The sequence below is a fragment of the Symsagittifera roscoffensis genome, unplaced genomic scaffold, assembly GCF_963678635.1.
Source record: "Symsagittifera roscoffensis unplaced genomic scaffold, txSymRosc1.1 SCAFFOLD_745, whole genome shotgun sequence".
In the NCBI taxonomy this organism is placed as follows: Eukaryota; Metazoa; Xenacoelomorpha; order Acoela; family Convolutidae; genus Symsagittifera; species Symsagittifera roscoffensis.
This window is the reverse complement of record NW_026971065.1, coordinates 1-14591: the sequence shown is the minus strand read 5'-3', so window position 1 is coordinate 14591 and position 14591 is coordinate 1. Positions and strand designations below refer to the sequence as shown.

General features: G+C 39.1%; 1 protein-coding gene across 1 annotated transcript; it reads left to right on the top strand.

Annotated features, from left to right (window-relative positions):
- The first annotated feature begins 705 nt into the window (after positions 1-705).
- On the top strand, positions 706-5431 carry LOC134856141 (centriolin-like). Its single transcript, XM_063872505.1, has one exon. It carries the CDS (start codon positions 881-883, stop codon positions 5360-5362), a length of 4482 nt encoding a protein of 1493 aa, XP_063728575.1. The 5' UTR covers positions 706-880; the 3' UTR covers positions 5363-5431.
- The last annotated feature ends 9160 nt before the right edge of the window (positions 5432-14591 follow it).

The window sequence follows — 14591 nt, the reverse complement described above, 5'->3', positions numbered from 1 at the left end:
ATCCAGTACACAGTTTGGCCTCGTGATATCTGAAAAATACTTTTCTCTGAAGCTCATATGTTAAAGAAAACTGTTATGATTTTCGTTAAATTGTGGGGGTTTGAAAGTTGCTAATTTGACTAATTTGGGATAATCAACGCGCAATATTTTGAGTTCTCACATAACACGCGTAAGCGGCAAATTAGTGCGTTGCAATTTGAGGCAGGTCATTTGCTGTTTTTATTAGGACAAGATATGTTAAATTAATCTCTTTGTAGCTTAAATTAGCCCGCGAGGGATAAATTTAAAAAAATGAAATAAAATTTTTCGATTGTTTTCGTCAATATGAAAACGCAAAAGCTTTGTATTTTGCCTTAAAGTGCAATCGGAACATTCAGGACTTCACCCTGATATACTCGGTTTCGATTTGTTTGTTTGTTTTAGGCTGAAACAATGGAGTGCTTTTTGATGGTCCTTTGAAAGCTTTTTCAGCACAAAAAACCGTCATCACATTTGGTTAATTTTACACAAAACGCATGGCGTTCATATGCTGTAAAAATTGATATGATACGACCAAAAATTAAACACGCCACCGTGTTTGGACGGCCGCTTAACTTTTCAGACCTGCTGCTTTAAATCCAATTAAATTCTGGCAAAAAGTACCAATTGAAAATTTTAATTTGTATTAACTTCGCCGCTTGAATCTCCACACAAAAGGTAAACCACTTTCTAAATAGCTAAACTGGCTGCTGCTAACTCAACTATTATATCTCTTTGGTTATATCGCCGTCTTTCTATTGATTAAAATTATGTGAGCTTTTATTTACGGTTTCTTTCGAGTTTAACGCCGTCATTGTTCTACCCATTAATGAAAATCTTCTTTTTCTAAATTTCCTTAAAAATGTCCCGAATTCCTGTAATGTCCCCGGAGTTTTCCCAAGGTGGTCATACGCCAAGATCTCACCGATCCAGGCTGACTAACTCCAGCGTTTCGCCGGTCACTGACCGAAGTTCCTCACACGCTTCGCCGCCGTCGCAAAAACTGGTCATGCCCGGGGCTCGAACTCGTATCACTAGATCTGAAGATCCCAAATCAGATACAGCAATGTTGACAGTTCCACGTTCTCGAAAAGACAACTCGGTCAGTCCAGGAGCTTCAAGAACCCGAATAGCAAAACCGGTTCCATCGTCTAGCAAATCACAAGTAGCGTCCACGAGCAAATCGCCCGCACGTTCCGAGTCGAGCCCACGAGGCAAAACTAAAGAAGTAGTTGGAGGTTCGAATCCCGGTGTGCTTTACATCACTGAAAAGTTACTCTTCAAAATAACTCAAGTAGAGTATCTTCATCGTGTTACAGAATTGAACTTGAGTATAAAAAGTCCGAAAAAGATCAAGTTTATAGAAAAACTAGACGCATTGTACAATTTGAAGAAACTTAACTTGAGCAATAATATAATCGAAAAAATAGCTGGGTTGGAAAAATTGAAGAAATTAGAGCAATTGGATTTATCGAACAATCTGATTAGTCTAGTTGGGGAAACTTTGGAAAACTTAGGTTTGCTTCACGAATTGAATCTTCGAGGAAATAAAATAACTACACTGCCTAAACAGTTTGGGAAAGGGTTGGTGTCTCTGAGATCCCTGGACATTTCAGCAAATCAGATTGCAAATTTGAAATCAGTTGCAAGTTTGGAAAACTTGCCTAATTTGGCTGCCCTAGGTTTGAATGAGAACCCATTTTGTTCGACTGATGAGTTTTGGGAGATTCTGATAACCTATAGGATCCCGACCTTGGCGAATCTCGACGGTCGAGTCGTGACTTCTGAAGATCATCGCAAAGCGCACGAGCGGTTCGGTCGAATGGAGTCGGATAAACTAAACGAACAGCTCAGAAAAACAAGCGACGAGCTGATAAATGAAAAAGCTCTTGAAAGTCAACTACGCGCTCAAAATCAGAAACTCATAGCTGAGAACAAAAAGTTACTGGATGTCAAATCTGACAGTAAGAAACGACTAACCCAACTGGAGCGAGATACGGAAAACAACAATCAACTTCTAGCAAGGAAAGCTAAAGAAGTGAACAAACTAGTCGACAAGAACTATGAGTTGGAACAAGAACTGGCATTTTTCAAAATCGACAAAAAGTTTGGAAACGCTGGCAGCTTTTCGGACTTAACAGCGCCTGATAATTCAGATCTAAGTGAGGACATGCCTTACATAGGACGCGCAACGGCAATGACGCCGCAGAAAAGGCCAAAGAAATTGAACTTGCAAGAAAACGGAATGAGAAGCCGTTCTAACGAGTTGGTTGAGCTAAATAATCACAACGCGGATGACGATACTTCGGCAGCTTCAATTCCAGAGATAATCACGCCGAGAACTCCAACTGTTCGTTTCCAGGAAATCAAGGAACAAATGAAGCAGTCTGAGACTCAACTAAACTCAGCTCAGAAGAACCTGACACAGGCTGAAAATGACGGAAATCAGTCTCCGTATTTCAGAAACAGAGAATTGCCACCTTATGCAGACAAACTCAGCCCGAACTACCTGCCAGGTCCAAAGACTGGCTATCGGGGCTTCGTAGAAAACAAAGGCGAGCTTCCTTGGCGGGTTGAAAAACCCACTGAAAATGAAAAAAGAGGAACCAGTTCTCGCGATAATTCTCAAAACACAAATGGCGTGAAACAAAACAGTGAATCGGATTCGATTAGTGCAGGTGTGAAAAAAGACGATCGAGATGTGAACAAAAAGTCAAAGCCGAATGACAAAAATGCGGACAAGACCGACTCGTCAATGACGAGCGAGCTGAGTATAAACCCGAAGCCAATTCTGGACGACGCAATAGTGAAATATCGAAGCCTGCAGCAAGAATTAGATCAAATGCTCAAAATGGTGAGAAATGAAACAGCAACTGTTATGGGACTGGAACGTCAGCTAAACATTGCACCACCTCCTGATTTAGTTCATTGTGACGGAAATTTTCCTCAGACAATTGACATTCAAGGTAAGTTTCCAGTACCTTTGCTGCCAAATGGCGCCAGAAATGACTTTATTGGACCAAATATTACATACATGAATCCGAGTCCGACTAGTGGTTGGGAAAATTATGGGTTTGATCAGGAAGGTTCTGGTTTCATACACCCACAGACTAGATCGCCCAACATTCCAAAGCCCAAAAATCCAGCTTTGATTCAAAACGATGAACTGAAAGTCGAACTGTCGACGATGGCAGAAAGTGTATGTGAATACATGACAAACCTTCGCAAAGAAATTGCTCGTCTACACAATGTGAATAACTGCTTGGAAAACAACCTTGAAGTTTCTGTCACACGTGAAAAAGCAAACGACAGCAAAATCGTAAGAATTCAGGATTTGTTCATTCGGTTGGAGCATTTCTTGACGTCATTGAAAGTTTTGTTTGAAGATATGAAACAACTGGAACTGAAAAATAGGGATTTGAAAGTTATTCTGGATAATTATCCGGATCAAGAAACACTCTCGTCTTGGAAAGAAAACAGCGACCAGCTACCGATGGCAAAACAAGTTGCGAAAAAAATGCAAGGAGAAATTATTAGACTCCAACACGAAGCAAACAAACAATCTCAGATTGACCAAAAATTGAGACACGAAATGAAACTACAAAACGAACGGGCGTCGAAATCTGACGATGAAAATCAAAAATTAAGAGTTGAACTTGATGAAATGGTTGCAAAACACAGAACTTCAGCTGATGAATTGACAATAGTCCAAAAAAACTTCAGCGAATATATTGAAAACTCTATAAAACCAGAAGACTTACAACGGCATGTCCAAGTTTTAGCCAAGGGAACTTCCAACTTCTCGCAAATGGAATCTATTCAAATGATTCATCAAAATGATATATCAGGTCGAATTTTAAAAGACTATCAACTTGTTTTGAACTCAAAAATTCACGAAATGCAAACTAAAATTAATGCTGCTGAAAATAGAGAGCAAGAAGTGAACAAAAAACTGATAGCCGAAACTCAGGAAAACGAAGAACTGAAAAAATCAGTCGGCCAAACGAGGAAAGAGTATTCCGAAAGGCGAGAAACAGACCGAAAGGAAATTGAATTTAAAATAAAACAGTGGAAAAAAGAAATCAAGTCTTTAACTGACAATCTGCAAAAAGAGAAAAGCAATTCTCAGAATCAACTCGAAAAGTTTGAAATCACACGAGGAAAATTGAAGGAGAAAATTGATATTCTCGAACGAGAATTGTTGATTTACGATTCGGAAATTAGTCAAACTCACGACACGCAAAGAAAGGAAAAAAGCCGATTTGATCGAGCGGTTGAATCGTTCCAGCAAAACGAGAAGAACTCGAAAGATCAAGTTGAAAATTTGCAAAAAGAAATCAAAAAGTTACAAAAGTTAGATTCTCAACAAAAAGAAGACTCTATTGCAGAGAAACAAGAAATGGAACAAGAAATTTCCAATTTGAAAGCTGAAGTTTCAAAACTGAACAAGAAGTTATCATCTAATGAAAATGAGTGGAAAACCAACAAAGAAAGTAACTCGGTATTGAAAAAATCGCTGACAAAATTGCAAATTGAAAACCAAGAACTTGAACATGACTACACAGAAATGACCCAAGAAAACGAAAGTTTGAAGTTTCAGAATAAGATAACCGCTGAAAACTCAGAAAAGTTTTACGAAACAGAAATCCAAAAATTGGGCCAAATTATTTCGGCATTAGAGCTCAAAATTTGGTCTCTTACGAAAGAAAAAGAAGCCCTGAATTCTCAACTTTTAGAGAAAAGACATTTGATCCAAAATCAGCAATTGCAATCACAAACTGCCGAAGAGAGAATCCGAAAAGAATTTTCTATTGAAATTGAAAACTTGGAGGAAAAACTAGATGAAAAAGATCAACTACTTCACAACTCAGTAAATTTTGCTGAAAAACTTGAAAATCTGGAAAACGTGACGAAAGAAAAAGAAACAAAATTGCAAAACCTCGAAGAAAAACTTGCAAAAACTGAGCAAAAATTTAGAAATATTGACCAAAACTGGTCTGAGTTGAAGAAAGTTGCATTGCAGCAAAACGGCGTCGGAGAAATTGTGAGCTTTCTTGAAGGACGAACTTCAAATTTTGTCTTGACTGAAAATATGAGAAAAAATCTGGTTGAAATAAACGAGCGAAGAGCCGAGAGTGAACAGCTTAGTCGGAATATATCCGAGAAGAAATTAGAATACGAGTACATAAAACGGAAAACTGAAGAATTATATACTGAAATTTCCAGAGCGGAGGGTAAAAAAGCCAAGACAGAGGATCAACTGGAAATCATGAAACAATTGTTGGCCGCTTCTCAGTGGCAAGTGAAAGAGTATTCCCAGATGGCTAATAATTTGTACCGCTAATTGCAATTCACCACTAAAATATAATTTTGGTATTTAAATAGTACAAGATATTGAAATATTGAAAGAGGATTTTTTATTTCGGTTTACACGCTAACATTTGCTGCTATAAGCAACTCTTTATTTTTCCTGGAATTTTTTGAATGAAGGTTGGGGGCGAACAAAAATTTATGTAATTAACTTGCTCAGTTTTTCGTCCGAAACTTTCCCTGAACAAAAATTCTCGTCTGAGGGCCAGAGTCTGAAAGCTATAAGGTTTTAGTTTAAAAATTTAACGTTTTTGGTTGCATTTTAGAACAAAGGCTCCAAACCAAAGTTTATGTGAAACTACAGAAAACAAATTTTGTATTGAAGTCCACGCCAATTACTTGATTGTGCATCCGCGCCAATTACTTGATTCTGCAATTACTTGATTCAGTTCTCTCATCACACCACATGAGTAGTATTTTAAGGAAGTCTTTTTTGGCCGACCAATCCAAAAGAGCGCTGCCGAATTCTGAAAAAAAATTGCTACTGTAAAGATAACTGTCATACCGGAAGGTATGATCGCTATTGATATTGAATCCGAACGGATTGGTAAACTATGAATAGCTCTAACTGAGAGCACAAATAAAACAACTTGTTCATAAAGTATTTATTTATGGTCTGACATGCATATCATAATGTTAATCGTTTAGAACATAATTCAAGGTCATCTGACCAGCTCAACTCAGTGAGCTTGTAAGAACATATATATATTCTCCCTCATGAAATATAAAAAATTTGAAATTTCTAGGAGTTTTAGGTCCCAATAGGACCGGAGTTCTTACGTCCCGTCAGGACGGTGTTGAGTTTTGAAGTCCCTAAAAGGACTATATGGTTATTTTTCTTTCTCTGTTTGCTGTGCGCCGGCTTCGATTTCCTGGTCATCTTTGTTGTGCTTCTCTTGGTGTTCTTCGAGTTCGTCTCTTCTGTCGTCGGGTTCTACGTTTGTGAGTTTCTGGTTTTGAATATTCGTGACGACAAGAACCCCCATAATTTGTGTTTTCTGTGGACTCTCTACAGGAGACACCAAATCGACAATTTCTGTTGTCTGATTGTCTTCTTCTTTGCTTTTCGGTCGTATGGCCTCCAGAAATTGGACACAAGCTTTGTTTTCTGGCAATTTCTCATGAAAACCTATTTCAGAGATAAGGCTTTTGAGGTTAGGTCGGGGGTTGATATTGTTGTTCTCTGGTCGTGGCAGCTTTTTGGTGTCTTGTCCGTCGGCAATTCGATTGAATTTTTTGTTGCTGGTGATTGTACCATCTTTCCAATTGCGTTTATCGGGACCGGGTTTCCCAGTGCCCCGGCGAGATTTGACTGTCTGACCCGATCCGATTTTCTTTTGGTGGTTGTTGCTTGGCGTTTTCCGGTGTGTTCTTTTTGTTCAACTGATTCGGTGGTGGTGCCATATTCTCCGAAGTGGATGACCCCGAGTCGCTTGATGATACTGATGTGGGGTTTTCCGATCTTCGTGTTTCCGACTGGACTTCATTCCCCTTGTTGGCGTCGGTGGTGCCGGCTTTCCCCCTCATCTTTTCCCTGTAGCTTATCTTTTCATCGGACTGCTTTGTAGTTCTTTCCGAGTGAGCTTCACTGGGAGTCCCGGTATGTCTTCCCGGAACATTGGGTGTCGTGGCGCGTTTGGTTTTTCGATATCTAAAAAACGCAAGCAGGGTCCTGTACTCCGAGCGGATTTATATGCCAGATAGTCGCTAAGTCTTGATTTTCGACATGGACCGTAAAATAAAAGGTTAGGTACAAATGCAAAACCACTATTTGTTGGCAATCTCGGCTTAGCAATCTCTTAGTGGATCATATCCCAAACCCATTCATCCTCTCGGTCTCCGCAGTCTGCTCGTGATGCAAGTTCCTTCCACTAAGTCAGCGTGGAATCGTTTTGAAGATTAATTTTTTGTTGTGTACGGCAAATAAAATTGTATCGTTCGGATGCAATAACTCTTTGTGCGATGAAAATATCTTCTAACGCTCGTTGTTGTTGTAGATTGTATGCTTAATCCTGCACATTTTTGTTTAACCTACCTTTGGCCTTCGGTGCCTAAACAAAGAATAAGTATCTTTGCACTTTCGCATCTGCTTTATCCCATAGTACTGAGTTGCACAAAACGCCCTTTTCACGGGCTTTCAGGCATCAAGTTTCCCACCGGACCCGTTTTTTATGGTTTCTAACTTCTCTGTTTTTCCATTGTGCATCATTTTCCACTGTTATTTCGACTACAAAAACTGGTTCTGTTGGATCGACGAGTTCCGATTCGTCACTTCATTAATTTCGATTTTCGATCCTGTCTTTTCAAAAAACTGCACTTTTAACAATTGCTGCCCACTTTGACCATTCTAATGGCGGTTCTGCTGAAGCTGTTTCCAAAAATGGATTAAAGCTAAGTGCGTTTTTTGTAAAACCTGCTGGCTGCGCCATGTCATGGTGGAAGGTATGATCGCTATTGATGTTGAATCAGAGTGGATTGGTGAACTATGAATAGCTCTAACTGAGAGCACAAATAAAAAGACTTGTTCGTAAAATTTTATTTATATTCTGACATGCATATCTTAACGTTAATCGCGTAGAACATAAGTCAAGGTAATCTGACCAACTCAGCGCAGTGAGCACATAAGAACTTATAAGTTTATGAAAAACTATTTTGCCTATCTAGCCGGATGACAATAACATTCGCAAAAAATAGACTCACAATCAATAAAATTTCAGATTTTTTTGTCGCACTGTAAAACACATATTCTTGAAAAAACAGAGGAAATTAAATTACCGATATGAGTAATAAACCTACACTGATTGAACGCTACCAGGCTCTTGAGTTTTCAGGAAACGAAAAAAAGGTTTCATGTCTGAAATGCTTCACACACGGTATGATATTTTCGAGCAAACAGGTTTTACAAACACATAAACTCATAGCTAGACGTGCATAAAAAAAGCTCAATAAGGTTGACAAAACATTTCAACCTCGTTTTTTTTGGCAAGTTAGATGGTGGTTTTACGTTTTACATTGCTTTATATGGTGGCTCAACATAGTGGCGGGCCAAAAATTTGCCTTGCTCTCCAAATTGCGAATGTTTTGGATCTCTCATATCGCAACGGCGTTGTAAAAACTCATATCGCAACGGCGAGTTGCTGCGCTTTTTGTACACTTTAAGCGTAAATTATTTTTCATGTGATTTTTTTTTTATTTATTCAACGTTAGAGTCGTGATACCTGGGTCTCCTTTGAAGTTATTATAAGCCCATTGTTTTAGAAAACCAGCGGTGTAGATTTCACACAATATTAATTTCAGTAAAAACTGTAAATTTTAATCTTTTTAGAGTTTGAACGTCCTGAATTTTTTTGATCGCACGTGGAGTTCAAGGCTTTAAATTTTTTATATTCATTCATTATGAGTTTATCTGATTTTTAAGTAATTAGGCAGATTTTTTTGAGTTTTTATGTGAACAGCTCGGCTTGAGGTCAATTTTTCCAGTTGGCCCGCTACAGTTTGCTTCATTTTGCTGAAACCAAAAAAAGGGGGGTTGGAAGTGGTTCTTAAATATAAAATCTAGACGCTGGCAGTTTTTATAAATGTTTATTGTGGCTCTATCAGAGGTTTGTCGGCTAAGGGAATAGCTGTAAGCTGTGCTGTCTTCTTATAGATTTCATTGTTTTGCTACTGGCTGTTGGCTGATGCTGATGAGACTGCTGATCTTGCCAATCTTTGCTGTTGCTAATGTGTTGCTGCTGCCGCTATAGTTTTTGTTGATATTCATGTATCTCCGGAAAAATTAAGATTGATGGTTCTCCACCATTTATTGGAGACTGTTTCCCAACTTTCTCTGGTTGTAGTACGTAAGTCCAGTTGTTTTCTGTTTCTTCTATGTGCTGCTGTCCTGATCTTTTTGTTTCGCGGCGAAACGTATGCTTTCAAGTTCGAACATGAAATTGGCTGTGATGCGTGATTTTGTGCATTCTGCCCTGACGTAAACTGAAGGCTGTTGTTTGTTTTTAGTACTTGCTGGCTGCATGATTGCTTTGACCAGCAAATTTTTATATGACGGTGACCTAGGCAAAAGTAAAAAAAAACATTTTCAAAAACTGATGCTTAACATTTTCAGCGACATGCTGGGCAATGAAACTGCTCATCGAAGGGACAAGCGGATTAGATTTTGGCATTCCATTGAGTTTTTGAAGTACCTTGTGACTATTCATTGGTTTATAATCGAGATCTGTTGGCTCATCGAGTTTGTGATGAAACTTAATGTCGATCACTCTTCGCTTAAGTTCTGGTTCATCTGTTGCGGTGACAGGGAACAAAGGTTGTCGCATGCTAATTCAAATTGCCTTCTTGATTATTTGAAGGTTTATTAGTGTAAGTTAGTTGATTTTCTGGGTAGTGCTGTATTACGTCCATAGAAGCAGCTTTTGAATTTCTAGTTTTACGACAGCGGTTCAAACCTAAGGTTGAGTTCACGTCGTCTTTGAACGCAAGCGTCTGTAAAGATTCAACCATGTTGCTGATGATGTTCGAGAGTTCCATGTAAAAATTCCTGCGACGAGTTGATGGTTGCTTAAAGCTCTGTTGTCGAAAGACGTAGTCGATGGTCGGATCGTCTATATCGTCATCTGAGTTCTTAATGAGTAGCGTTATACGCTGTTCTATAGCAAAAACGACCAGGACTAGTTTGGTTAGTTTTTTTGAGTAGTCTGCAGGCTAATCTTTTTTTAGCAAGCGAGATTGGTTGATCAACGGTTTTTTTTCGAGAGTCCAAAGCACATGCTACTTTTCCGTCAATTTTCTTTTCGGAAGTCTAGTCACCAGGCTCTCGTTCGTTCGCGTCTGTCTTTTTTTCGATCTCTGAGAGTCTTTTGCTTGAAGGAATTGCTGTCCTGCAACTGTTCTCGGACTTGCTTTGTAACGTGTTTTGATTTTTCAAGCTGCGATCGGTTTATCAATAAAAAGAGTTCGAAACCTGTTTTAGGGCTTGTTGCTGAGAGTATCGGTTTTTTTGAAAACAGCCATCTACTATAGGCAAAAGTTCTGATTCGGATTGATGTCTTTGCAGGGTATCATTGACGTTCGCCTGTAATCCTGATCCAGTATTGGCTGTTGTGGCGCTCAATTAGCCAAATGGGTTGTTCAAAATGTTTTGATACCAGTCTTTTCCTTTTGTCGAGCCGTCTCTGGTATGTTTATTTGTAGCATCTTCGGAAGGCATTCATGATGTCGTCATGTTCATCTTGCATACCCGTAAAAAAATTGATGAGTTCCTCTGCGTGTTCAGTTGGTTGGTGGACAGGGCAGGTCGGCTATGTCTCTGTCTCTCTCGGCTATGTTGTAATGCACGTTTTGTCAGTGGTTGTTTTCGGTAGTCTTCTCAAGTGCCGCTTTATTCGGGCGGTTTTTCTCTGGGGAGTGTGGTTTTTTGCGCATTGGTAGATCGCGGTAGCTGATTGTCGTTGTCGCTGCAATTGCCGTAGTTGTTAAGTCAAGTGGTAGCTTAACCTGTTTTTGTTAGTTTCTGCACTAGGCAGCTAGACCCAAACTTTCAGGGAGGAAGCAAAAAAAAATAAAGCGGTGGTAATAGTTTTCTAAATAAGTTTAATAAAAAACACATCAAAGTTACGAACTCACTGTAGTATATCGTGATGATATCTAGACAGGTGGAGAACAAAATGAACCAGACATGAATTTATTGACAATGAGTATGAACTGGTCGTAAAGTTTTTATATATATTCTGACATGCATATCTTAACGTTAATCGCGTAGAACATAAGGCAAGGTAATCTGACCAACTCAGCGCAGTGAGCGCATAAGAACTTATAAGTTTATGAAAAACTACTTTGCCTATCTAGCCGGATGACAATAACATTCGCAGAAAATAGACTCACAATCAAAAAAAATTTCAGATTTTTTTTGTCGCAGTGTAAAACACATATTCTTGAAAAAATAGAGGAAATTGAATTACCGATATGAGTAATAAACCTACACTGATTGAACGCTACCAGGCTCTTGAATTTTCAGGAAACGAAAAAAAGGTTTCATGTCTGAAATGCTTCACACACGGTATGATATTTTCGAGCAAACAGGTTTTACAAACACATAAACTCATGACTAGACGTGCATAAAAAAAGCTCAATAAGGTTGACAAAAAATTTCAACCTCGGGTTTTTTTGGCAAGTAAGATTGTGGTTTTACGTTTTACATTGCTTTATATGGTGGCTCAACATAGTGGCGGGCCAAAAATTTGCATTGCTCTCCAAATTGCGAATGTTTTGGATCTCTCATATCGCAACGGCGTCGTAAAAACTTTCAGGAGAGTTGCTGCGCTTTTTGTACACTTTAAGCGTGAATTATTTTTCATGTGATTTTTTTTATGTATTCAACGTTAGAGTCGTGATACCTGGGTCTCTTTTGAAGTTATTATAAGCTCATTGTTTTAGAAAACCAGCGGTGTAGATTTCACACCATATTAATTTCAGTAAAAACTGTAAATTTTAATCTTTTTAGAGTTTGAACGTCCTGAATTTTTTTGATCGCACGTGGAGTTCAAGGCTTTACAATTTTAATATTCATTCATTATGAGTTTATCTGATTTCAAGTAATTAGGCAGATTTTTTTGAGTTTTTATGTGAACAGCTCGGCTTGAGGTCAATTTTTCCAGTTGGCCCGCTACAGTTGGCTTCATTTTGCTGAAACAAAAAAAGGGGGGTTGGAAGTGGTTCTTAAATATAAAATCTAGACGCTGGCAGTTTTTACAAATGTTTTTTTTTTGTGGCTCTATCAGAGGTTTGTCGGCTAAGGGAATAGCTGTAAGCTGTGCTGACTTCTTATAAATTTCATTGTATTGCTACTGGCTGTTGGCTGATGCTGATGAGACTGCTGATCTTGCCAATCTTTGCTGTTGCTAATGTGTTGCTGCTGCCGCTATAGGCTTTTGTTGATATTCATGTATCTCCGGAAAAATGAAGATTGATGGTTCTCCACCATTTATTGGAGACTGTTTCCCAACTTTCTCTGGTTGTAGTACGTAAGTCCAGTTGTTTTCTGTTTCTTCTATGTGCTGCTGTCCTGGTCTTTTTGTTTCGCGGCGAAACGTATGCTTTCAAGTTCGAACATGAAATTGGCTGTGATGTGTGACTTTGTGCATTCTGCCCTGACGTAAACTGACGGCTGTTGTTTGTTTTTAGTACTTGCTGGCTGCATGAATGCTTTGACCAGCAAATTTTTATATGATGGTGACCTAGGCAAAAGTAAAAAAAAAACATTTTCAAAAACTGATGCCTCACATTTTCAGCGACATGCTGGGCAATGAAACTGCTCATCGAAGGGACAAGCGGATTAGATTTTGCCATTCCATTGAGTTTTTGAAGTACCTTGTGACTATTCATTGGTTTATAATCGAGAGCTGTTGGCTCATCGAGTTTGTGATGAAACTTAATGTCGATCACTCTTCGCTTAAGTTCTGGTTCATCGGTTGCAGTGACAGGGAACAAAGGTTGTCGCATGCTAATTCAAATTGCCTTCTTCATTATTTGAAGGTTTATTAGTGTAAGTTAGTTGATTTTCTGGGTAGTGCTGTATTACGTCCATAGAAGCAGCGTTTGAATTTCTAGTTTTACGACAGCGGTTCAAACCTAAGGTTGAGTTCACGTCGTCTTTGAACGCAAGCGTCTGTAAAGATTCAACCATGTTGCTGATGATGCTCGAGAGTTCCATGTAAAAATTCCTGCGACGAGTTGATGGTTGCTTAAAGCTCTGTAGTCGAAAGACGTAGTCGATGGTCGGATCGTCTATATCGTCATCTGAGTTCTTAATGAGTAGCGTTATACGCTGTTCTATAGCAAAAACGACCAGGACTAGTTTGGTTAGTTTTTTTGAGTAGTCTGCAGGCTAATCTTTTTTTAGCAAGCGAGATTGGTTGATCAACGGTTTTTTTTCGAGAGGCCAAAGCACATGCTCCTTTTCCGTCAATTTTCTTTTCGGAAGTCTAGTCACCAGGCTCTCGTTCGTTCGCATCTGTCTTTTTTTCGATCTCTGAGAGTCTTTTGCTTGAAGGAATTGCTGTCCTGCAACTGTTCTCGGACTTGCTTTGTAACGTGTTTTGATTTTTCAAGCTGCGATCGGTTTATCAATAAAAAGAGTTCGAAACCTGTTTTAGGGCTTGTTGCTGAGAGTATCGGTTTTTTTTGAAAACAGCCATCTACTATAGGCAAAAGTTCTGATTCGGATTGATGTCTTTGCAGGGTATCATTGACGTTCGCCTGTAATCCTGATCCAGTATTGGCTGTTGTGGCGCTCAATTAGCCAAATGGGTTGTTCAAAATGTTTTGATACCAGTCTTTTCCTTTTGTCGAGCCGTCTCTGGTATGTTTATTTGTAGCATCTTCGGAAGGCATTCATGATGTCGTCATGTTCATCTTGCATACCCGTAAAAAAATTGATGAGTTCCTCTGCGTGTTCAGTTGGTTGGTGGACAGGGCAGGTCGGCTATGTCTCTGTCTCTGTCGGCTATGTTGTAGTGCACGTTTTGTCAGTGGTTGTTTTCGGTAGTCTTCTCAAGTGGCGCTTTATTCGGGCGGTTTTTCTCTGGGGAGTGTGGTTTTTTGCGCATTGGTAGATCGTGGTAGCTGATTGTCGTTGTCGCTGCAATTGCCGCAGTTGTTAAGTCAAGTGGTAGCTTAACTTGTTTTTGTTAGTTTCTGCGCTAGGCAGCTAGACCCAAACTTTAAGGGAGGAAGCAAAAAAAATAGTGCGGTGGTAATGGTTTTTTAAATAAGTTTGATAAGAAACACATGAAAGTTACCAACTCACTGTAGTATATCGTGATGATATCTAGACAGGTGGAGAACAAAATGAACCAGACATGAACCAAATGAACCACTTCCTCACTCGTAGTTTTTTCCTCATGTTGAATATGCATGGCCCAAAATACGTAGTTTTATCCAGCTGCCCAATGTGGTTTCGTTTGTATGAAGCAATGTCCTTCTCCATGATTCTTCTCTTGGTGTACTTCTCGTGTCACCATTAGTGGTTCTGTGCCTGCCATCTGTTGTTTCTTCTGTTCCTATAAACATTTGCAATCGCGCCGCTGTTTGTTACCTTTTCCAAGTTGAAACTCAGTTAATAAAATTTTTGTGGTCCCGGGTTGTTGGTGTCTGCTCAATATACTATCCTTTCCTCTGTTTCATTTTTGATTCGGTAATCATTT